Below are 25,522 nucleotides of genomic sequence, written 5' to 3' on the forward strand. Positions count from 1 at the left end.
CTTCTAAAAATTGGGAGCTTCATCAGATGGATGTGCATAATGTTTTTCTTCATGGTGATTTGGATGAAGAAGTTTATATGGAACTCCATCCGGGTTTTGCATGCTCTACCCTAATCTTGTCTGTCTTCTCCGTAAATCTTTATATGGCTTGAAGCAGGCTCCCCGTTGTTGGTTTACCAAATTGGTTACTGCCTTGAAGGATTATGGTTTTCTTCAATATTACTCGGATTATTCTCTCTTCACTTATACTCATCACTCTCTTTAGGTTAATGTTTTGTTGGATGTTGATGACCATATTATTTTTGGTAATGATTCTGCTACGCTCTTTGCTTTCAAGGCTTATTTGAGTGATTGTTTTAAGATGATGGATTTAGGAGTATTGAAGTACTTTCTTGCCATTGAGGTGGCCCGAAGTTCTTCTTCTGTGTCAGAGGAAATAGACTCTTGATATTATTTCCGAGGCAGGTTTGTTGGGTTCCAAGCCTTCTGGCTTTCCTATAGAGCAGAATCATCGTCTTGCTCTAGCTTCTGCCTTCTGGCCCTTTATTATCTGCTCCTTATCGTCGTCTTGTGGGTTGCTTGATTTATTTGGATGTTACGCGCCCTGATTTGGCTTATTCAGTATATGTGCTTTCTCTGTTGTTCGCTATTTGAAGGGTACTCCTGGCAGGGTATTCTTTTGCGTTCTAATAGTGATCTTCTCTTGAGGGCTGGTGTGATTCTGATTGGGCGGCCTGCCTCATTACTCGTCGTTCCTTATCCGACTGGCTCGTTTTTGTGGGTCATTCCCCTATCTCTTGAAGACCAAGAAGCAGCATACCGTTTCTCGCTCTTCTGCCGAGGCAGAAGAGCGTTCCATGGCCTCTCTTACATGTGAGTTAAAATGGTTGAAGGCTTTGTTGTTAAGCTTGGGTGTACATCATCCCAAGACCATTCCTCTCTTTTGTGATAGCCAGTTTGCTCTTCATATTGCCAAAAATCCGATTTTTCACGAGCGTACGAAGCACATTGAGGTTAATTGCCACTTGTGTTCGTGACACTATTCGAGATGGCCTTATTCATCCCTCTTATGTCTCTACCACGACTCAGCTTGCTGATATTTTCACCAAGGCTCTTGGGCTATCTCAGTTTGATTTGTTATTGTCCAAGTTAGGCATTTTCAATCCCTCCCATGCCCGGTGTTAGGAAATATTGTATAGGATATGTTTCCCAAAGTCCTTTGTTGATATGGTTTCCTACTTTGATGTACTATATATACATGATTGAGATCAATAGAAAAGGCAAGCAATTAAACCCTAATCACTTCTTTACATAAAGTGAGGTGCTTTTACCATAATTTTATTGTAATGTGTAATAGATTGGCCTGGGGAAGGGGCACTTTTGGTAATGCAATTTAGTTAGTTATGACGAGTTAGCGTGAGGAATAAGGTACTGAGTTAGTTAGAGGAGAGAGTAGGAAAAAGTATTCTATAAATAGAGGAGAGTAGGGAGAAAGAAAGCATGTTGAGTATTTGTAAAGTGGTCGGTTAGTTTAATTGGGAGAGTGTCATTCCTCTCGAAAGAGTGGCTAGGTTGTAATTGGTGATTTAATCATCTATCCAATCAATATCTTCATTTGTTTCTTTTCTTAATCATCTTCTTCACTTCCCTAATCTTGCTTTTATTCCATTAATCGACTGTTTTGGTCTGCTGATGATGATAATCCATCACATAATGCGGTTTTATGCAAGACATACTACTATATTTGATTACCTGAGATTTCTCCGGCAATGAGAAAGAACTGAACGAAGAGAACAGAAATGATGAGACTGTAAAAATAAGTAATTGCCCAATATGCTGTGTCTCTAAGCCCGTGCATTTTCATCATGATCCGCAAATTTTTTTCCTTCTCGTACACAATTAAGCTTACTAAGACCTGAAATTAGTTAAAAAGCATTGACTTAACACAAAAAAAAAACCATCAAAAACTATAGCTAAGTACTTTAGTTGTTAGCAATCATAGTTGTTGTTATACGTAAGACGTTAGCACTCAAAATAAAGCTTGAAACATCAGGTATTCTTAAAATTAAGCTGTTGGGGTTTAGTAATGGAACATGAACGAACTAGGTTCTACCTTCAAAAGCTGTCATTGACTCAAAATTTAATAAGCTAAAGTTAGCTTTTCGAAAACGTAATATATACGTTTAAAAGCAGCTAAAAACACTCTTACAAAACATTATATAGTACTTTTTGCCTTTGTACAAAATTGTTAAGCTTCTTTACGTTTTATAAGTTGAGTTACTTGAGATAAATGTGAAAGCGTAAGGGTTATTCATAAAAATGGTCGAAAACACAGGGTTATATATATCTCCAATAATTTCCAGAAAAAATGTCTAAGATAACTATTTGCAAGGCTTTTTCATTAGTTGGTAGCATAGTTTTGATACTTACGGTTACTGGATAGATAAGTAATCCAAAGCTTGCAATGCGCAAGAGAAAATCCAACACCCCTTGAACTCTGGAATCTAATCTAATAATGGTTGGCACTTCTTTAATGAACTCAAACAGCATCTGCGTCCCAGGTCCTTGCAACACTTGCAGATATGCATTGGATGCCTGCACATGTAATTATTATCTTACATATTAGATTTGGCAACATTTTTCTAAAAGAAAAAGGAGTATAAAGGGAGAAAAAACAAAAAAGAACTAGGTGTAGCACAAAGTCTTTTGTAAAATCATTTTTAGTTAAGGTTGTAAGGTCTAAATACTATTTATCAATTATGGTAACATGGTAATTATTAAGTTTACAAAATCAAAGTCCAAACTCTCTCTTAAAAGGCTTTCTAAAGAATGCCTATGTGCCGGAGGTTGAGGTGGTGGAGTAGTCCCACCTCATATCTCTGAGGTCTAGGGATCAAACCTCATGGGACTCATTTGAAGATTTCCCCTTATCCCCCCTCAAGTGAGTCCTCTTCATCTTGCCTAAAAAAAAAAACTTATGTGCCACATGGCACTCTTGTCAAACACGTAATTTTTGAAATGAAAAGTGATATTTTACCCACAAATCCAACATAACATCATTGCTTAGTATTTCAACATTAAATATAATAATTGTTTTATAATTATATCTCACTAGAAGAGTAGACATAAACTCTTACCCAAATTCCTTGTAGAAGGTTAAGTTATTGCTTTCATACATCCCCAAAGTTTTTAGGGTTTTATTTTTCAAAATGTCATGCAATTAGCTATCATGCCGTGAGTCATTACATCTTTTTTTCCTTAAAATTATTACGAAAAGTAACATGGGGCATCGTCGAGACACTCAGAGAGTTTGAGACATACAAAAAATGGTTTCTACTTTATTGTTGTCAATTATATTTTTTTTTTTTTGTTGTTGTTGTTAGTTACAACTTACAAGTACTTTTTGAGTTCATTATAGGTAAAACCTCTATGATCACACATTCATATGCTTTTGGTACCTATAAACTAGCAATGATACAAAAACTTATAAAATCAAAAGAAACATGTACTGAACAGGTTGTGACACGCATCACTCTTACCAAATTGAGCCACCGTGGTAGACGATTGTATTCAAAGGTAATCCCCATCATAAAATTTGTAACCTGAGTTTCTTCGTGCCATACAGTCATATTGTACTTGGCTCCGTTGCTGTCTGAAAAATCAAATGCTATCCCCCATCCCCAAAAACAAAATGAAAAAAGAAAAATTAAATGCATGTCCTACAAACTTAAGTTGCATGAGATGAGTAGATGACCATATGACTTATGAGGAAGAGCGAATTTTATACAATGCTCTCTTCTGATTTGTGACCAGCACCATATTACCAACAATATTGTAGTCTGTCTAAATAGTCAATTCTTTAGAAAACATTTCAACCAAAGAAAAAAGACCAACAACTTTTGTCTGATACTTCGAATGATCAAGGCCAATACACCTTTAAAGAGTTTTTTCGTGTCTCATTTTGTATCACAACCTCTTCTCCTTTTGATACAAATAGCAAACATTGATGATGTATCAAAAGGAGAAGTAATTGTAAGGACAAGGGATGAGACACAAAATTAACTAGAGGATTAACGGTAATTAAAGAGCAAAAAGGAATGTTGAATCCACAGTCTCTTCTCTCCCTTTTCAATCGTCTCGCTCTCTTCTTTCTTTAAAACCCCTAGTTTTGTTTTTAGATGCAGGGGATACCACCACCCCATTGGATGAATATACACCCCTTTTTCGTATCTATATCTGTTTTAAAGTAATTGATTAGAATAAATCTTCATCTGTCTCTCTCTCATAGAGAGTTTTTGACCCATATATTGGATTATTGGTACGAATTTTTTTAGGTTTAGGGTGCTTTTTCAAAAAAATTCACATCAAAATTTGATTTGTTCTTGAAATAATTTTGTTGAATTTTTGCAATGTCACGGCAGATTTAAGTTATACCAACCGATTGTGTCAAATTTAGTCCAATAGCTAAGAGCTCGTTCGTTATCATTTTTGGTTTCTAGTTTTCAGTTTTTTTGAAAACCAAAAACAAAAATATGAAAACTAGAAAAAGTAGTTTCCAATTTTTAGTTGTCAGTTTTCAGAATTGACATGTTTAGCATAAGTATGACTAATTTTACGTTTATTATCCCCCTTATATCATATGACTTTTATATTCATAAAACCAAAAAATGAAACCTTACAATGATACCGAACGGACCCTAAATGAACGATTCTTCAATTTTGACTAAATTGATCATGAAAAAAATATGCACATTTAGCTTAAAAATGCAAAAATTGACATCCTTGTCTTTTTAAGAATAATTACAAATCATTTTAGATAGGCACCTCCATAGCTTCACATTATTATGAGATAATTTATATTCTTTTCGTACCATATTATTTAATTAACATGACAATGTTAACTTTCACTTGTAATTATCAATTAGCAAACATTATAAAAGTTAATATTTAGAAATATGCATTGAGAAATGCATATTAATCTTGAATTTAGATATTTTACATCCTAACTTTGATCCTGATATATCTATAGAATATCATAGTCAAAGTAGGTTATGTGAGCAGTGCACGTGGTCAAACAACATTGATTACTATGGAAATGGAGAACTATCATAGAAAAATTCGGCCTATTTCAGATTATTATTGTCATCTTTTACATATTGATCAAACTATATTGATTAGTACTACCTGCTGCGAATTCGTTATCTTCCTTGTGTTGTTTATTTCCTCCTTTGCATTTGTATAATTCCTTATTGACATCAGACGAGCTGTTCCGCCATAAGTGTAAACATTCAAGGCACTTTACTTCTGAATACATTAAGAAAAAGTGAACAATGGACGAATTATACAAGACCAAGTATTACCACATTATCAAAATGCATGTATAAGTGTTTCACAAAACATATTTAGGTAAGATGAACGCTTATGAACTTATTATAACTTAGTGTCTCGTGAGGCGTTAAAATTTATCTTTCAAAATACTAAAGATCTCACGCCAAACAGCATAATATATTATTATAACTCGGATTCATACAAAATTTTGCCTCACAACCTTTTACTAGCAAGCTTTGAATCTCCAAGAATTGGCCAAGTAGTGCTTTATTAGAGTTATAGTAAGTACATTATATTAGAGTCGTAGACTAATAAGGAAACGAGTTATTGTTCTCTTGCCGGTGGGTTTGAGGTTTTAACCCACCGGCCGGATTATTTCGGTCAAGTTGAGATTTTTTTTGCCTGCTTTGTTCTCAGCTCTTCCGCTGCTGTCTTTGGGCACCATCTTGGTGTTTGTGCTGTTTTACTGTGCGTGTTTGATGGCTAATTAATGTGTGTCTTTATCTCATGGTGTTGACTACTATTGTTGTTGTATGTCTCTGTCGTGTTGCCGTGGCTTACTAATTGCCATATTGTTGGAGTTTATTGGTTTCTTCTCTACTGTGGTTTGCTTTATGCCGCTGTCAAATCTGTGCTACTATATCCTCCATTAAAATTTTCTTTTCTCTATTTCTTTGAGTGTGGAGGCTTCTCTAGCTTGGTTAACTTTGCTTTGTGCAAGTTCTCCACATATTGTTGACAGTTGGTTTACAAATTGTTGAAAGTTGGTTTCCAAAGGTTGGTTTTCAAAGGCACGGTTTTTTCTCTCCTGTTTGGTTCTGTGGCTACTCGTGTGTACTCCGGTTTGTACGAGTGCGTGTGTGCTCTCGGTCTGTTCTTCATTTGTTCTTAATCTACTTGTGCATATTGCTGCTGTCTACGGTTGTGCATCGTTGATGACTCAAGTGACGAATTGGATCATGAAGGTTGATTGGTTGTCCATAATCCAAAAAGGATATTTTTTGGTTGTCCCTAATCCAAAATGGTGTTTATTGGTTGCCCCTAATCCTAAAGGGTGGTTCGTTGATTGGTTGTCTATAATCCAAAAAGGTATTTCTTGGTTGTCGCTAATCCAAAATGGTGTTTATTGGTTGTCCCTAATCCTAAAGGGTGGTTATTGATTAAGAAAAGAATCTTATTGGTCTCCGAGTAATTCTTTTATATATTTTTTTCAATCGTAGTGTTCATGTTACTACCCTACGATTGAGGGGGAGTATTAGAGTTATGGTAAGTATATTATATTAGAATCCTAGACTAATAAGGAAACGAGTATAGTTTCCTTATGATATTAAGTATATATTATTAGTATTATATTTAGTTTAGGATATGTTTTCCTAATTCTACCGAACTTAGGTTTTATATGATGTATTATAAATATTAATAGGGATCTTTCAAAAAAAAAAAAAAATATTAATAGGGAAATTCCCACTGGTATACTTCAACTTTTAATAAATCCCAATGGTATATCCAAGTTTTTTGAATTCCCGAAAGCAAACCTGAGGTAGTGTACAAAGATTAAATGTGACATAAGTTGCTATTATGCTGTTAAACCTTATTATTTATGTTAAAATCTTGCTTATGTGGTTAATCACTATGGTTAGTTAAACTAGGGTAACTCACTCTAGCAAATCATCTTCTTCACTCTCATCAAACTCTGTTCTATTTTGTAAACAAAAACTCTCTAAATTCTCCATATCTCACTTACTGTAAATCAGATTCTTCACTCGAATTCTTGGTATTGTTGGTGTGCGATTCCATAGCAATATCTCTGCCTGCATATGTTAACTGTTCCAAACGCTAAGTTCACAAATGGGTGCTACTTGATCACTCTGAGTGCCTGCTTCCAGTTTTTTTTCGTCCATGAGAGCGTAGCCTCAATCAAAAACCTCACCAAGTTGCTGCAAATCCAATCATTTCAATGTTTCTGAGTGTTTCAGTAAGACATCACATTCTCTCTTGATTAGAATTGTATCACCATGATGTATACAGATTGATATCTTTAGGAACTCAATAATATAAGTCACTTGTAGCTTTTTTCCAATACATTGGCCTTTATATAACTTTTTGGGTTCTTATTCAATTGTATTTAGTTCTGCAGAACTGTGCCAACTTCATTCTTTTCAACTTTCTATTTAGTAGAGGGTTCTATTCATTCATTTTCCATGATGATGTGATAATTCGTGAGATGTATAACAGAAGATTCTCTACTGCTAAGGTTTCTATAAACCCATTGAAAAACTGTAGCCAACCTCCCATTGTGTTATTAAATGCTGTTAAATAAAGGGGTGTCATGCTGTTCATACCTGCCATTTAAAGTGGATGAGCGTGTGTTTCGAGACATAGCAACAGTAGCAAGAAGAAGGAAGGCTGAGATTGAAGAATTTGAGATGAAAGAATGAGAAAGAAGGGTGATTTCGGTTTTATAATTGTTAGGGTCTAAGTAAATAAGTGGTTAACCAAGGTTAAACATAAAACAAATACACTTACCGACACAGTAATTGTTGTTAACCAATTATGTCACATATGAGCAGATGGCAATACCTCAGGTATGTTTTCGGGAATTCCAAAAACTTAGGTATACCACTGGAATTTGTTAAAAGTTGAAGTACACCAGTGTGAAAATCCAAATTAATAATAATGTGAACATTTCCCCTTCAATCTATTTTAACATGCTTGTTGCATGAATATATATGTTGTCATCTCATTACAAGCAATATAAAGTTATAAACTAGACCAAAAAGAGGTTTTGTTCTCATATATGTGCTCAATATATATTTTTCAACAAAGAAATATGAAACAGCAAAGATGCACGTAAACAAGAGCCAGAAAAAGGTTTTCAAGTATGTACCTTGGCCTGATGGATAAGGGATTGAAGAATTAGCCTTGCACTTGCTTTGTAAATAATAGAGGGGTGACGGCGATCCGGGATCGAAAGCAGGATCCATCAGATAACTCGCTAGAGGAAATTTAACTGATGTTGCCTGGTACACAATTTTAGATAAAGTTCAGCAATTAATTAGCCAGCAAAGGCCAAAGGCGTGATGCAATCATACAATGCTGAATGCCCTATTTGTTGATCATAGTATTACTAACTCGGAAGTGTACGTCGTCCACAAAAATGTAACGAGATTGAAACAAATATTCATGTTTACCAAGACTATACGATCCATATCAGAAGGGTTTCCTGCAGACACTGGGGGATTCATTTTCTCTGCCAAACCTGTCATTAACATTTCACATATTATAGTCAGGTAATTTTTATTTATTAGACCACATATGGTTGTAAGAGATTAAGTTAAAATACTAGTACTAGTACAATCGAGTAAGTTGTAGTAGTATTTCTTTGGAATCTTACGTTAGTACCAACTTGAATAATATGGCAAATTCCAAAGACTAACCTACTCAATGCAACATACTCTAAAAATCTATTAAAGCTGGTATTTTCGATTTTTCGTCACACACATTGAAACGAATCTAACAAAATTATACCCCATTTATTTATTTTTTTGCAACATTTTGATTTTCATTCTTACCAATACAAAACTTTGATCATTTATATCTTCATTATAGATTTTTAACTATTGTTACAAAAGTTGATATACATATATCTATTAATCATAAAAACCACACACATATCCATACATAGCAACATTGCTTTAGAGTTATAGCAATTACTAAGTAGAATTATGGGTAAATTCATGAAAAATCAACAAATTCATTCAAAGACAGAAAATTGAAATTGCAACACATTAGAGTGCAAAATTGAAGCAAAATCCAAAATTTAAGAACAAATCAAACCAACCTAAAGCAAGATGAACCCAAATTGAAGGTAAATGGAGCAAAAACAGCCAAACACATATAGACTATAGTGCCACTGTCGCACATAAATTAGAGACTAATATGGAAAATCCAATTTTGCATCTCTTTGGGTTTCTTTACAACAACATCAGACCACCAAATTCTATGGGAATATAATTCCGATTCAACTGCCGAATTTGTCCAAGTCCTCATTTTTTTTACTTCTTGCCTTATTATGGATTTTTGATGAATCCCCATATTTGCAAATGAGGGGATGAAATGTTAATATTCTTCACTTTGATATGTTATTTTTTGAGATTATGGGTAGTTTGGATTTGAAGCTGAAAGGTTTTGAAGAGAAGGAGATGTTTAGACAAAAGATCAAAGTTAAAATGTCGCACATAGGACTGAGGAAATAGTGAGAGTGTGAGACAGAGAGAGAATGACAAGGGTTGGTTAATGGGACACGAGAATATTAGGAAAATTGCAATTATGTCATTAGTGACACGGGTTAATTATTGATCGTTAGATTTCGTTCATCTAATGTCCTTGAATTCTTCTCATTTTTTATATGAAAAGACTAACAATTACTTACCCCTTAAAAAAAATATTCATAATTCTTTACAACTGAATGTTCAACAACATGATAACAACATGTTCACGATATAGCAGGTAGCAGTAGTGTTAAGATCCTCTAGAGTTCCAAAATAACTCTACACGGTAGAGTTCGTTAAATATCAGTCATTGATTAAGAAATCAAAGGCTTGTATTTTCTTTCCCAAAAATCCCCCCTATTTTCCCCCGAATATCCTGCCCATATCTTTTCCTTTCCCACTAATCATGAGCCCTTGATTTTATAATATATGGTCAGGATTCAACTCTACTTTGTAGAGTTTTCATAAAACTCTAGAGGATCCGAACCCGGTAGCAGTAGTGTTTGAGGTAGCGGTGAGCGATTTGACAAGATTAAAACGCTACTTGAGAAATTTATGATTGTTTGGTAAGGTAGTGGTTGTAGTAGCGGGTAATGATTGGAGTAAATTATGAGTAGCGGTTATGGAACGTTACAACAAGTAACGTTTGAAATTTAGAGGTAGCGGTCTAGCAAATAAACACTATTGTTTATTAATTGTTTTATTTTATGACAATTCAATGTTTATTTTACAATAGTAAAGGTGTAATTCAAATATTTATTTTAAAGATAAGATACTTTACAAGTTTTTAGTAAAATTGGTAATATAAATTTTTCGAGGATTGAATATTTTCTTAGATATATACATTTTTTTAGCATCTAAAAAGTCGTATAAACTAATTTAATCGTTGATCGCTGACAGCTAGCAGCTACCCCCAACAGCTACGGCTACTGTAACTGCTAACAGCTACTATAATCGCTAGTTTTGCCAAACATGCCCTAAATTAGGCTTTTAACTTTTAAAGAAAGGGAACGGATGTCGGATTATTTGAGCGTTACTTGAAGTAGTTAAGCCCAATCATAAATAAACAATATAGGAATTTTTACTATTCAACTATTTTGAATTTTCGGGTCCAATCACCCTCAATCCAATCCGACAATCTGATGTTTCAAAAACACAATCAAAATTATTAAATCGTTTGGATTGGATTGGTTTCCGGATTTTATCCGGATAACTTTCACCCTAATGCATGTGTGTGTATCGTATTAACGTTTTTTCCCAATTAGTTATATATGGGTGCTATAGAAAATTTGATTCGAACAGACGTTTATAATTATAAAAAATAATTCTTAAATCAATGTTTTGTTGGTTTTTTTTAGTTACTTGTTCATCACTATCCAAATATAGTATTGAGAGAAATATAAAGCTGAAGAAAGTTTATACTCAAATAAAGTGGAATAATTTGTATATCAGGTTCAATCATTGAAAATTAATAAAGTGCGAAAGTTTGATTTATATAATAGAGTTTGATTTATATTTTAAGATATTACCAATATAATTATTGATATGAAATTCAAGTTTTTGTTTTTTTCTTCTGATCGTGTCAATCAAGTTATATTGTCATTTAATTTTTTATTAGAGTTTTCGACACATATATGTAAGAAAAGGAAATCATTCTCCGTGATTTAATATTTAAATGAAATTTCAAATTCAATACCATCATTAACTTGTTCAATATATATGACGGGTAGGAAGAAATGACAAGTAGGAAGAAGAATATATTATTTGATATATGACAATTTAAATTCATTAAGAGTAATATCAAACTCTCTGTAAGGGGACACAATGCTCCTCTCGCCCTCACTTATATACTACTAGCTTTTTCCGCACGCTATACTTGCGGCGACATTTTAGGCATACTATTACTCGGTATTAAAAGAAATGAAAAATAAAATTATGAAAGTACTACATTCACCTTCATTTGGTGAGTAAGAAGTATTTAAATACTTACAAATAGTATCTAAAAATATTTTAAAGTAATTATAAGTGTCAAAAAAAAAAAAAATTGCATATCCAAGTAATGAAGAAATTGAATCTTTTTTGGAGTTCATATTTGTGATTAATTTTGTATATAAGTTGTCTTTGTAATGAGAATGCCATTTTTTTTTTTTTGGTAAGTTCTTGATTACGAAAATTTTTTAGTTGATAGGATCTAAATTTTATTTGATTGAATTTTTTTTATTGGCGAGTTTATTTGATTGACAATTATATGAGTTAATTGAATTTAATAAAGATTTCGTTGAAATTTTTTGGTAAGTTTATGTGCGTAATGGTTTTATGTTGTGGAGGGTGAATATGTACTTTCAAAGGGGTACAACATTGCTCCCCCCTTGGCTTATATATATACTAGTTGCATATGCACGCGATGCGTGCGTCGATAATCTTATGTAGTTATATACAAATGGACATGTTTTTATTTTTTTCTATTTAAAATTATTTTGATAGTGATGTAAATTATCAAGGTTGTTTTAAAATATAGGTGAATGATTTTTAACTATTCAATACCGATACTGTAAAATTTGATAGATGAATTAATAATTTTCTTTTCAGCGACTTTAGTAAAGTTCTTTAACAATTATAAATGTTAATAAACCATATTGTTTGCACTTTGTAAATATGAAATATTATGTTATCACTATATATTGCTAACTTTCTTTGGTTGAAGATTCTAATTGATTTCGTGAATTGATTGTGTCGATATAGTTTGTCAAGTTATTAGTGTTATTGCATATTCCATTTTTTGACCTACTCATATGGCAAGTTTCATTGATTCTCATTTTTCAGTTTTTTATAAAAAGAAAAATATTGTTTTTAAATTATTAGAGGGTATTTTAATCATTTCAAAAGAGGACACCACACCTCATCCCTTGGCTTATATATATATAACAAGATCATGTGAAAACAACACTTAATACATTTCTATGATTTCCCCCCCCCCCTATGCTAGAGACTTAGCGCCACTTCTCACACACACTCTCTCTCCTCATAAAACTCCATATATATATATAGATCTCTTCTAAAGATCCAATCCCCTATTAAAAAAAGATCCAATCCCAATTTTAACCCTTTCTTTATTTTCTCTCTCCTCCTTGATCAATGGCAAAAAACACTAAAGTGACACCATCATCAACACCTCCATCTTTACCGAAGATCTAATCGCAGTCTATGTTCGTTGCAGACCCTTCGAGTACGCCCTTCTTCCCGTTTCTAAGCTCATTTTCACCTATGACACCACATCCTAGGATTCCTCAATGCGAGGCTCCTTCTTTCGATTTCATTTTGAGTCGACTTGTCCGCCATCTCCAATATCCTTCAAATCTCTTCAAACACATTCTAGACTTGTTTCCCGATACCCTAGATCTTTCTTCCTTTCAATTCAGATTCTCTTGTTGTTGCGAAACCTTATGATGTGCCTGCGATTGGTGCAAATGTGCTTGATGTGATATGTGTATATAGTATTATAAGAGGCTTTTAGCTCCCAATCATAGGTAGGCTTTTAGCTCCCAATCATAGGTAGGGGTGTGCACCGGTCCGGTTTTGGACTGGAATTTGTATTTTTTTTATTTATAAAAATCATTGCTTAGGTTTAAACATGTTTATAAACTCGATAGATTGAAAAGTAATAATTTTAAAAGCAATAATCTTAAAGGCTATAAAGATTAGGTTTTAACTTCCTAGCTTTTCTAAATTTCAAAAAAAAAATTAACCTTCAAAGCTATTTTTACAAAAAAAAAATTCCAGTCCATTTCGGTCCGGACAAAAATTATAGTTTTGAACAGAACCTGAAGGGAAACCCAGGATCCCATTTTTTCTTTGACCGGAGACCGGACTCCCCTTCTCCGGTTAACTTCGTGGGCTTCCCCTCCCCTTCCCCTATTGCGTTCGTGGGATTCCCTTACCCCTTCCCCTATTATGTTCGTCCGTCGAGTCCCACTCGAGTTTCCCTTCCCCCTTTAGTGTTTGCGGCGCGTCATTTACGTGCGTCTGCTTCCCTCTCCCTCCCCTTCTATGTTATTTTCTAGGTGGTTTTTCATATTTATCATTTGTGTTTTCCCCTTCCCGCGTTTGGTCGAGTTTTCTAGTTTAGGGTTATGTGTTACGAATCTAGTAATGTGTGTTTTCGTTATTTTCATGTTTGTTTCTTTCAGATCTGATGGCCCTTGCCTTTTTGTGAATGGTTGTGTTGGGGTGTTCGTTAGTGGTGATCCCTGGGCAGTTCAAGGCTCTTGGTTTCCTATGTTAAAGGAAGATCTAGGCAACCTGGTAGGAAGAGTCAATGATTCTGGAGTTAGGCATAGGGTTTTTGCCACTTTAGGAATTCAGGTGTTGGTTAAGATGAGAGTATATTCTCTCTTAATATCTGTTGTGTGTTGGTCTTATGGGTTTGGGATTGTCAGTTTGGATCTTAGGATCTGTTAGTGGGCAAAGTTTTTCAATCTAACTCGTCCTAAATTTTCGTGATGGCTTAAGGTGTCATCACACCTATAATGCATCTTGTGGGAGGCACTCCAACTTGATTTGGGACACATCAAGACCTTCACGTCTTTCGAGTTTCAGTCTAGTGTGACTGAACTCTGGATACCCTCGCAGCAGGTTCAAAATTCACCAAAAAAGTGACTTCATTGTTAGTTGAATCAGGAGAATACTAGGAGGATTATCAAGGACCTTGGGATTTCGCGTCTAGTGGACAATGGGATCTACTAACTGTTGTACGACAATCTCTCTATAAAGATCATTAGGGTTTTGTATCTCAACAGATTTCCTCTCATATCAAACCTCACCCGCCATACCTCAAGACAAACTTCTTTCAAACTGGACACATAATAATTAATATAATAATTAGTGTTTTCTTTAAAAAGTATGTACGAGTTAATGTAGTTCTTGTTAGTGTTAGCTGTTTCGGTTTGGTTGTATTAGCATTAGGCTGTACTTCGATTTTTTATTAATGTATTTTTCTTGATGTCGAAAAAAAGGGAGAAAAATAACTCTCTCTATGTAAATTATAAAGAGCATGAAAATCAAAGTGTAACAAAACGCGGAATAAAGTTGGACGAGGAGGTGTCGATAGATAGATAAATGGTGAACATACTCATAACAAAGGATCGATTGGTGCCTGTGAAGAGCAAAGAGACCGGACAATTGTGGGCGTCTCGACAAGAAGGAGGCGGCAAGTCAGTGAAAGGCATGTATTTGAAGCGAACAGCTCGTGTGGTGTCGGAAGGAATATCCACGGCTGGTGGCCAAGCAAAGGGGTCCCTTATCTCCTGCGTCATCTTAGGATTTTTGCTTGTGTCTGCTTTACTTATGTCCACCATATAACGTTCCAAAAGTCCACAAAATGCTACTATTACCAATGGGGTTATTAACAGGCAGCAGTTCTGTGACTTGTTTCGTTTCTGCATTCCAAAACCACAACTAATCATTAATTCCACTTTTTTTAAATCTGTATGATTAGTCATATCATGCAATGGTATGCAACTATGAAGCATGAAGAAATACCTAGTAGGCAACAACCTCGTACCCGATTCAGTGCTACTTATATACTTCTTCAATTTCTTTTTTAAGCGCAACTCTTTGAATTTTGCACTATTCATACACCTGATTTTGACCATATTTTTCTTACTACTTCCTTTGTTTCGTTTTAAGGCTCCGTTTGGTAGGGCGTAAAATAATTTCAGTGTAAAATGATTTTCATGGAAAACAATTTACAATGGAAAACATAATTCCAAAATTAGTTTTCCATTATTTGGTTCGATGTAAAAAAAATGATGAAATGAAAGGAAAATGAAAGGGAAAGTAAGGAGGTAGTGATATGAGTGTACAAGAGAGAGAAGGAAAATAGTTTTCCCTTCATTTTGAAAGGAAAATGGTTTTCCATCCTTGGGAGAGTAATTTACCCCAAGGGAAAATGGTTTTACACTCTTTTGCCAACCAAACAATGTAAAACTGAAAATAGAGGAAAACAGTTTTCCGGAAAAACGTTTTACGCCCTACCAAACGGAGCCTAAATGTAACAAAGGAGTATTATTTGTGAGATATAAAATATTTGTTTGTTGCATTTAAAACGGAACAGGTGAAGTAATATATTAAAACAAGAATGATCATATGTAAATTGGAATATTGTTGGATCTGTTTCAATGAATATTTTCATATTATCAGCTTTTTATAATTTTTACAAATAAATCACTAAAAATATTAATTGTCAAAATTGTGCATTGGCAAACTTGAAAGTCAAACAATTATATAGAAACAGAGGAAATGTATTAGCGATCCAATGAGAAGCCTTCTCTTTACCATAGGTAACATTTCTTCCCTATTTAAATTCATAACATGTCTTATACATTACTTGGCCTTGATTCATAAGTAAGAGTAAAATTTGGATAAATATGAGAAACACCCAAATTTGAGATATTTAATGGTGAATTTTCCTAGCTCAATATGCCATTATACGAAGATGCTCCTAGAGATCAAATATGAAACAGTGTACCTGATATATAAGAGATTTTCTAAACAATGCATCTGCCTGAGTACCAAAGCTTGCACGACCAATAATCGTTGAGACTTCCATGCCTTGAAGATTATAAACAAACAACCCAACAAAATATGATTCACACCCTTAGAAAGATTGGAGGAGAATTAACAAAGTTTGAAGAAAAATTGAAGAGAAGTGTTCATTTGTTCTGCTATATTTTCTCCTCGAAAGATCTACAGTGACCAACAATTTTTCCACGTTTCTCTACTACTATACATATGGTTTTTGTCAACCTACGTTTCTAGTGGCCATGCAAATTGTTTATGAGTGATCTAGAATATATGAGAGATCTACTACATATGGACATTATGGTTCTAAATTTTCTCCTGAATTTTTCTATAAGAGATCTGCAGATTTTTTTATGCATATATGGTTCTTCTATATTTTCTCCTAGATATTCTCATTTTCTTTACTATATATAATAAATGGCTAAAATGTAGCTAAGTCCACTTAATAAAAATGTATATATACCCTCCATATATTAAACTGAAACGGTTTTTGTTCTTCCTTGTTTTCATTATTTGGTATTTGGGTTTGGATGATATTTGTGGAATAAAAGATGCAATTGAGAAGCGGGATCCCGCTGCTAATGCAGCAAATCAAAGCGCTTTTGAGGAAAAATATGTGGGTGGCAGGGAGGAATAAGTACGCCTTATTCCAACTATTCTTCCTAACTTTCTTCTTTATCTTCCTAATGTTTGCGCTGGACAAGATAGGCCACGCCATTGCTACCGTAGATCCCACATTTCGTGACTTGTCTGACCCGCCATACAACCTCCTCTCGGAGCCAATACCGCCTTGCGAGGAGTTTAGTGTAATCCGTCCATGCTATGACTTTGTTTGGAGTGGCGGACCTTCCAACTCCAACTCAAGGATTCAACGTATTGTTGACGCGATCATGGCTAACAATCCTGGTCGACCCATTCCACCTTCCAAGGTATGTTCTCCTATGAAATATATATGAGGAATTAGAAAAAGCGTCACACCAATGGTTTATAGATTGTGGGATACATAAAATTTGAATTCAATAAACTTATGTGTTAAGTGTAACATCTCTAACATAAATAAGACTTTGACATCTCATAAGTAGACCAATACGAATCACTCTTTCCATTGTTAATACGGATGGAATCTGTGATAACTTTCTTCAGTACTCCAACTCTCCTCATTCGTGGACGACGCCACAAGTCCACAACCTATAAAGAAAATATTGCAGTGAGGCCAAATATAGAGACACATAGATATGTGCAGTTGTGCATATTAGTCACACGTCGAAAAAATGGAGTTTAGAAGACATATTCTTGGTTGCTGTTATTTTTCTAAATGTTTATAACCTTCCCCACCTGTACTTTATAAGATATGAAAGCATGTATGAGTTCTAATTAAAATTCTGGTAATATGTTGGACTGATGATAATTATACATATATCTGGCAATGGCATGCAGGTAAAATCATTCAAAACTCAAAAGGAAACAGATGCATGGTTTCTAAGTAACCCTGCACGCAGCCCAGGAGCTCTGCATCTTGTTGACAGAAGCAAGTCTGTCATCAGCTATGGAATTCAGCCTAACTCTACAGTAATCTATATAATTCCATACCTAGAGACCTCTCTCAAATTTCAGATTCCCCTTCAGATGGCAGCAGAACGCGAAATCGCTAGAACCCTTCTTGGAGGTACACATCACAACTCACAAGCATTCTTTTCCTTGACAAATTACAATAGAAATAGTACTCTTTTATGAGACATATTTTGGCAATTACCCCAATTTTCTAATGATTAACTACTGTACTTCTTTTATGCTCCCTTTTTTGGCTTTAATATTATAAAACTGGATTAGATCAGAATTTCAACTGGAGTGTTGGCATGAAGCCGTTTGCACACCCGCCCAAGCAGAGCAAAGGAGCCCAACTGTTTACTTTTCTTGGAAATATTTGTTTTATGCTGATCACCACCCAGGTTTTCCAGATTCAATTGAGCAACTTGATCATAGAGAAAGAACAAAAATTACGTCAGGTAAACTCTTTTCCACATATAGATATCTGAAAAATGTTGTCACCTTAAATTTCTAAATCGTAGTAATGGAAATTGATCAAAATCTTTTTCGTCTTATATTCACTGTTTCTATAATTACTTAACAGGCTATGAATATAATGGGGCTCTATGATTCTGCTTACTGGCTTTCCTGGCTCGCTTGGGAGGTTATCATGACTCTCCTTGTTTCACTATTCACAATGATCGCAGGCTTGTGTTTCCGGTTTTCATTCTTCACGCGCAATAACTTTATTGTTGTGTCCCTTGCATTCTACCTTAACCTACTTAGCATGGTAAGCTCCTTTGTTTTTTGCCCTACTTTTTCAAAGCAAATCCTATGCATTAACTCCAACTTCCCTCCATTTTCTAAACATGTAGACACTTTTGTTATCGGTTTGTTGCACAATAATGGCATATTAAATTTATAGAAGGTGAAAGTCATTTCTGTGTCTTATCATGTTAAGAGTTGGCGGTCTCTGACTTAAGTTGATTAAGCAATCCAAACCCGACTTTAAACCATGGGCGAGAAACTCAACCTAACCCACATAAGAACATTGCAGAAGTTATCACAAAACATACTCTTTTTTACTTCTAGTACTCATGTTTATCCGCTTGTATCTACTAGTATTATTACTTCTAGTATTAATAAAAGGATTTGAACCAGTCCCTGAACTAGTATTGTGACAACTATATCTGCACAAAGGTATTCTTTGTTACTACACTAGTTTATAGTACAATACTCTTACAAGAAAATGATTAATCCTCATTTATCACTGGTATGAAAGTAAATGGCTAATCCTTTAGTAATAATAATCCATTGGTATGTCTTTCCTTTGTGTTTCAAGTCCTTTAATATGTCCTCTTTTAGCTTTATTTTTGCTTTTAAGGGTTTTCTCCTTGGCTCTTTCAAACCCATTGCTACTGAGGTTTTCTTATTCATCTTCGGACTCCTTTGTTGATATACTAGACGAGTATTGCCTTCTTGGCCTCAACTTTTATCAGCCAAGCACGCTCAGCAAACCAGGCAACAGTTTATGTCCTTGTTGGCAGCTTTGCCATTCAGGCAAGTCGCTTCCCATTTTTGTTTAGGGTTTCTGAACTAGTAGTCATGAATAATATAATTCTGACAACATACATGTTACTGAAATTCCTCCAGCTCGTAGCAAAATTCATGAAGGATAACCAGATAGTCAAAATTATCAAGCATATAGTGCCAGTAATCCCGTTTGCCAAAGCCGTTGATATGCTAACGACAGCAGCTACAAGCAACAACGGGATGAGCTGGAAGGGACGGAATAAGTGTCCACAGGGTGAAGATAGCGAACCATGTATTTTCACGATGGTACGTGTCCAAATGTCAGATTCAACGTTAGTATTTTCTTACACCAGAAAAAGAATTAACAAAAATATCAGGGGATAACATGAAGGTTAACTATATCATTAACCTTATGCGTCCATATGTATGGTTCAAACAGGATGGTGTATTCATTAGGCTCATAGGAGCCTTCTTTTTGTGGCTTCTGGTGGCTTTATATTTAGACAACATACTTCCAAGTGAGAATGGCATATCCAAGTCACCGTTGTACTTTCTGAACCCAGGGTACTGGACAGGAGGAGGAGGAATTGGAGCTTTTGGTAAAATCCCTCTTTCCTTAAAAATATATACAGCTTCTCTATGCAATAATTTCCTTGTTATACAGTTATACTTCCTATGTTTCAAATACTAGCAAAAATTTGACTTCCATGCTTGTTAAAACACAATTTCAATAACTAATATTTTATATTCTCTATGAGTAAAAATATGCCCCTATGTTATTTTTCTAGTTGTTCCATTTTGACTTTTACACTTGTCGATGCACCACATTGACCATTAAATATCTTTGATTACCAATTAGTAAAGTTTATAAAAAGTTCATATTATAAGAATATACATTGAGACAATTCCAACATTTTATAGATCATATTTGTTTTTGGAGTATATATTACTTGAAAAATAATGTCTAAGTGGATTAAGTAAATAGTGCAACAGTAGAAGTGAGAACAACCAACTGACCAAGTATAAACAGAGGGAGTGTACATATTGATTTTCAAAAACATACATTGAAAACTAATCTATCAACACTTCAAATAGTAACATTTATTTTTTATCTATCAGTAAAAAAAACTACTTTCAAAATTGTATATGAATCGAGCAAAGATTAAAGTGGTGCAAAGTATTTTAAATCAGAGGAAGTTCTACTTACAGCTCATCCATGACTATATACCTCTATCTTCAATGTTTCAGAAAGTGGCATTTTCAACTGTACAAAATGGCTTCCAAAACCTGAGACAGTTACACCAGATGATGAAGATGTCCTTGAAGAAGAAAACAAGATTAAAAAGATGATGGACAATGGTATGGTGGATCCAGATGTTGCCGTTCAGATAAGAGGTCTTATCAAGACTTTTCCAGGAAAATTGAATAAGAAATTAAAGATGTCCCCTCCTTTTCACTCTGTTAAGGTACTACTTATAGAAGTTTTTTCATAAATCAATAGAGGAAATGGTAGTTGAGCAAAATAATAGGAAAGGAAGGGAGGGATCAGAGGAGTACAATTGCATTTTCCTTCCAAATAGTAGTATCTTCTTATGAGAATTTCGCTTAATAAAAAGAACAAGATTAAATCCCCCCATTCTCTTCCCTTCCCTTCCTTTCTGCATTTTCACTTACACTTACTATTATGTTCCTTAATCATACAAAACAATGTACAACTAATGCTAAAAGAGCTATTAGATCTGTTTCTCATCCTTTTCTTTTGCTAAAGTAGCTATGCAAAACCCAAAATGATCATGCTCTTGAACTTTAACTACTTTTTCAGAAAAAAAGATAAGGTAAATCCCAAAGATAATATTACGGAATATGGATACTATAGTAGCCTTTACGAAATGGCTTTTAACATTATTTGTAGGGCTTATGGGTCAACTTCCCTAAGGATCAGCTCTTTTGCCTCCTCGGGCATAATGGGGCTGGAAAGACCACAACAATCAGCTGCTTGACTGGTATAGTACCAGTGAGCGGAGGAGATGGTAATATAGCTTCAATCTTTATTGATACAATAACCCAACTACTTGCGATTCTTTACCCCTAGATTACTATTCTCATTTGACTGACAGCATTTGACTGACAGCACTAATATACGATCAATCTGTTAGAAGTTCTGTTGGAATGTCCAACATCCGAAGAATTATAGGTGTTTGCCCTCAGGTTATTTCCATAATTTATTCTCCTCTGTATTTTGTGTTGATTATTGCAATAATCCTTGTAAACTATTGAATTGGCCTATACTTTCTACCGCTAAACTCTAGAAGATCAAAGGACTGACATTTACTTCCCAACATCATTCTTTCAGTTTGATATCTTGTGGAATGTATTAAGCGGTGAAGAACACCTGGACCTTTTTTGCAACATAAAAGGCCTACCTCCTGATTCAATCCCAACAGTAAGTATCCAAGATGAACAAAATTCTATTGGCATTTCCTGTCTTCTTGTACAAAAAGGAAAGTAAGCACATATACAAAGTGGTAATTCTGCTGCAAATAATTACCTAGCTTTGTTTTTGGGGAAGAAACTACAATATATCCATATCGTTACCCCAGATAGCGTAATTCCCTTTGGCAATGATCCCCCATTTGTCTCTACAACGTGTTTTACCAATCGCACCTTTGTTGCAATTTAATCAATTTTTTTTCTTTTTTTCATTTTTGCTAGGGGACTCTTTATTTATATGCTATACATATACAACACATAAATATTGTGAGGCTGGGGGAATGTCTAATAATTCTGACTTCCCAATTTAGTTTTTTCAAAGAACCTAAACCTAAAGCTTTGATCGCAACCAGATTGTTCACAGATTACTAGAAGATGTTCAGCTGGCTAAATCAGCTAAAGTCCGATCAGGTAGTTATAGTGGAGGAATGAGACGGCGTCTCAGTGTTGCTGCAGCCCTTATTGGTGACCCAAAATTGGTTATTCTAGATGAACCGGTATGAAATTATTTAACTACTTTCAAGGCTTGCAAATGTTTCCTACTTGTTCACGTGAACAAGTAACCACAACAGGCTAATATTTGAGTTTGTAGACTACTGGTATGGATCCACTTACTAGAAGACATGTCTGGGACATTATAGAAAGTTCAAAAAGGGGGCGAGCCATTGTTCTAACAACACACTCGATGGAAGAAGCTGATGTTCTAAGTGATCGTATAGGGATTATGGCAAAGGGAAGGCTACGTTGTGTAGGAACACCGATTCGATTGAAGATGCGGTTTGGGACAGGTTTTGTTGCTCATATGAACTTTGACAGCAAAGCAGGTGAAATAGGCAACAAAGCTCGAGAGGGGCTAAAGCAATTGTTTAAAACAGTGAGTTGGAGAGGAACTCTAATCTAGGATGTTTTTTTAAACAGCAGACAAATTTGCACTTTTTGGTCTGACATTTGTTTTATAATTACTATTTGGCAGCAATTGAATGTTGAACCCATGGAGGAGACCAAGTCATATACTAGCTACATCATTCCCCATGAGAAAGAACCATTATTAAAGGTATACAACTTGCATGTCCTGATTACCTCTATAACAGAACATTCACGTTTTTTTTTTTGGCAATTCAAAATTGTTATTGAAAACCAAAAAAAAACTTTTGGGAATAGAGTACAACCTATTCTTTCAAAACAACAGACCACAGGAGGTCTGAACTATAAAGAAACTGAAAGACAGCAACAAGAACCCAACACAATCAGCTAGGAAATCTACTGAATGAGAAATTGTCTTTGCTTCTCATTACAGTTACAGGCAGTATTAAAGATAACCTCCCTAACTAGAGACAAATCTGTAGTACTTTGTTGTTCAAAGATTTTCCTATTTCTGTACTTCCAGATTGTATACACAGTTTCAGTAAATAACATCACTATCACTTTATTTTCATCCTTCTTACTTCTAGCTTTATCCTGCATTATCCTACTAATTTCACCAAATTCTGCCAACAGCGGCACCCTTTTAACCTGCTGCATAATCTGAGACCATAAACCAGCAGAAAAACTACATTGTTTAGCGAATATAACTTTACCTTACATGTTTAGTGAATATAACTTTGAAGTCAAACTAACCAACTCATATGCCTATTCTGATCCCAATTCATGCTTTTGAGTAAATCAGAGAACTTTTGGCGAGGTCCAAGATAGACAAAGTGAATTCGGTATAACAGACATCCAGCTCGGTCTTGCAACTCTAGAAGAAGTCTTTCTGAATGTTGCTAAACAAGAAGAAATGGAAAATGCTGCTACAGAGGAGAAACTGGTAACTCTAAGTCTGACATCTGGTACCTCGATACAGGTAAGTTCTTTATCCTTACAAAATCACATAATAACTAAAAATTCAAGGTGGATGGTTAGGCAAGCTTTGCTAATGAACTGAATCTTATTTCTGCTAACAATGTACAAGCAGATACCGGTTGGAGCCAGATTTGTTGGGATTCCAGGAACAGAATCTGACAAGAATCCTCAGGGAACTATGGTGGAAGTGTACTGGGGAGAAGGTGACAATGGTGCTCCCGAAATATTGGGTCACTCGCCCGAAAAGCCTATACCCCCTGGGCTAAACTTAACTCTCCCCAAGTCAACAACAACAAAAACAGAACTTCGAGGAATTGTCATTCATCCTAGCCAGATTTCCGGCGAATCTTTCGCCTAATTAAGACATAGACTAATCTTTCATAGCTCGAAAATGAGTAGTCCATTTAATTAAACATAAGTAAATCTTCCACTTTTCTCAGTATATTTGATATTAGACACAATAGGTAGGAAGATTAGAAGACATTATTGTAGATACTAGACTTATTTCTCAGTTGTAGATTAGAGGAGAGAAAATTGATTTCTCCCCTACACTTTGTAACTACATTTTAATGTGCAAAATTAGAAAGAAAATTTCTATTTTAACTCAAATATATCCATTTGTAGTAGTACCAAATGTTTTTCTTCATATGTAGGCAGTAGAAAACAAACAAAAAAAATTCAGTATTTTGATTTGCCTACAATTAAGGGATACGAATTCATAAGAAATAGAGATATGAACCAAAGTATCATTTGACTTCACCAACAATTTACTTCACATTCATTCATGATTAGCAATCAAATCACTAATTTCACCCAAAATTTAATAATGAATCATAATAGTAGAAAAGCTAATTACATAAGTACCTTTTTATGTCTTTTCCCTTCTCTTCCATTTTCGCTTCTTTTGAAACATTCTGGAAGATTCATGATGATTATCGCTATGCCGAAGCGCAAAGTGTTCATCTGGTTGACTGGTTGAAGCATTTCATCGAACAGATTTCGGGCATTTTTTTTTTTTGAATGGGACAGACAAATTGTTGCAGGATACTAAGTATCTGCAGAATTTAGTTAGAAAATAGAGAGAGAGAAAATTAGAAGGTGAGAGAGAAGAAGATTTGTTATTATCATCATTAAATCTTCTAATCATACAATCAGCTACCTTTATACAATTGAGATCAGCTGAGCTAACTGAATTGTAACTGATTAACTACCCTACTGCCAGCTAGGCGTAACAACTTATTAACTAACTTTCTCCCTTAACATTCCTTCCCCCTTAAAAGATTTGAGTACAACTCAAATCACTGAACCACAAAATCAGGAAATCTAGCTTCAAAGTCTGCAGCTACTTCCCAAGAAGTTTTATGATCAGGAGTTAGAACTTTATAAAGGGTGATGAAGATGATTACTATCAACAATGAAACTTCTAGGCGTGTGTAGACACTTTTCCAAAAGTGATATTCCGACCCTATACGAAGCACGGGTTGCACGGAATTCAATTTCGAGATACAAAGAAGAACAACAAGAGTCACGCTCGTATGAATCTTGTAAAAATGAGAATAAGATTTGTGATTTTGTGTTTGATGATCAATGTAATCAGAGAACTTTGAGAGAGAGTGCTGTTAGAGAGAAAATAATATCTAAAAAACATCCTTTCATCTGTGAACCAATGCCACTATATACACGCAAAATTAAGAAGAAACCGTCAAAAACCGCTAAACACACACAACTTCACGCAAAACACAGTGGCCTGTCGCGAGCCGCGACAAAGCTCGCGAGTCGCGAGCGAGCCTGTCGCGAGTCGCGGCCAAGGTTCTGCCCACTTCTGCCCAGTCTCGTGTTCATCAGCCAGTCGCGAGCCACAACAATGGTGGCGAGTCGCGTGACGACGTTTCTGCCTAGCTTCGTGCATTTCTCATTATTTATTATACCATAAACAACCCACGTGTATACTT

The 25,522-nt window shown here is 34.9% G+C and overlaps 2 protein-coding genes across 5 annotated transcripts in view; one reads left to right on the top strand and one right to left on the bottom strand.

Moving 5' to 3' along the window:
- LOC104908096 (ABC transporter A family member 12) overlaps nucleotides 1-16,724 on the bottom strand; it is a 29,246-nt gene extending 12,522 nt beyond the window's left edge. The window contains exons 1-8 of one of the 4 annotated variants that reach the window (XM_048644255.2): nucleotides 16,126-16,724; nucleotides 14,728-15,034; nucleotides 8,520-8,587; nucleotides 8,216-8,348; nucleotides 5,185-5,304; nucleotides 3,540-3,667; nucleotides 2,431-2,595; nucleotides 1,753-1,915 (exon numbers count right to left, since the gene is read on the bottom strand). In XM_048644255.2, coding sequence (XP_048500212.1) covers nucleotides 1,753-1,915; nucleotides 2,431-2,595; nucleotides 3,540-3,667; nucleotides 5,185-5,304; nucleotides 8,216-8,348; nucleotides 8,520-8,587; nucleotides 14,728-15,034; nucleotides 16,126-16,206 — 1,165 coding nt within the window. In that variant the 5' untranslated portion in view covers nucleotides 16,207-16,724. Of the gene's footprint in view, nucleotides 1-1,752; nucleotides 1,916-2,430; nucleotides 2,596-3,539; nucleotides 3,668-5,184; nucleotides 5,305-7,072; nucleotides 7,266-8,215; nucleotides 8,350-8,519; nucleotides 8,588-9,169; nucleotides 9,613-14,727; nucleotides 15,035-16,125 lie in introns of those variants that run through there. The other 3 variants (XM_010697169.4, XM_010697170.4, XM_010697171.2) reach the window with 3 other exon arrangements.
- Nucleotides 16,724-24,284, top strand: LOC104908097 (ABC transporter A family member 2-like). The gene is made up of 16 exons (XM_019252747.3): nucleotides 16,724-17,107; nucleotides 17,616-17,844; nucleotides 18,009-18,184; nucleotides 18,310-18,495; nucleotides 19,170-19,265; nucleotides 19,359-19,544; nucleotides 19,678-19,837; nucleotides 20,487-20,704; nucleotides 21,151-21,268; nucleotides 21,370-21,446; nucleotides 21,592-21,681; nucleotides 22,082-22,225; nucleotides 22,321-22,602; nucleotides 22,702-22,782; nucleotides 23,395-23,571; nucleotides 23,683-24,284. The coding sequence occupies exons 1-16, from the start codon at nucleotides 16,730-16,732 to the stop codon at nucleotides 23,926-23,928; spliced, it is 2,844 nt and encodes a 947-aa protein (XP_019108292.3). The 5' UTR covers nucleotides 16,724-16,729; the 3' UTR covers nucleotides 23,929-24,284.
- The last annotated feature ends 1,238 nt before the right edge of the window (nucleotides 24,285-25,522 follow it).

The sequence above is a fragment of the Beta vulgaris genome, chromosome 5 (assembly GCF_026745355.1).
Source record: "Beta vulgaris subsp. vulgaris cultivar EL10 chromosome 5, EL10.2, whole genome shotgun sequence".
NCBI classification, from domain to species: domain Eukaryota; kingdom Viridiplantae; phylum Streptophyta; class Magnoliopsida; order Caryophyllales; family Amaranthaceae; genus Beta; species Beta vulgaris.

What these genes read in the sequence shown, in the direction of transcription:
- LOC104908097 (XM_019252747.3), top strand. Translation starts at nt 16,730, where the DNA reads ATGCAATTGAGAAGCGGGATCCCGCTGCTAATGCAGCAAATCAAAGCG. An exon ending in AACCATGTATTTTCACGATG is followed by an intron (nt 19,545 to 19,677) that starts GTACGTGTCCAA and finishes TGGTTCAAACAG; the next exon opens with GATGGTGTATTCATTAGGCT. An exon ending in AGAAAGAACCATTATTAAAG is followed by an intron (nt 22,783 to 23,394) that starts GTATACAACTTG and finishes TGAGTAAATCAG; the next exon opens with AGAACTTTTGGCGAGGTCCA.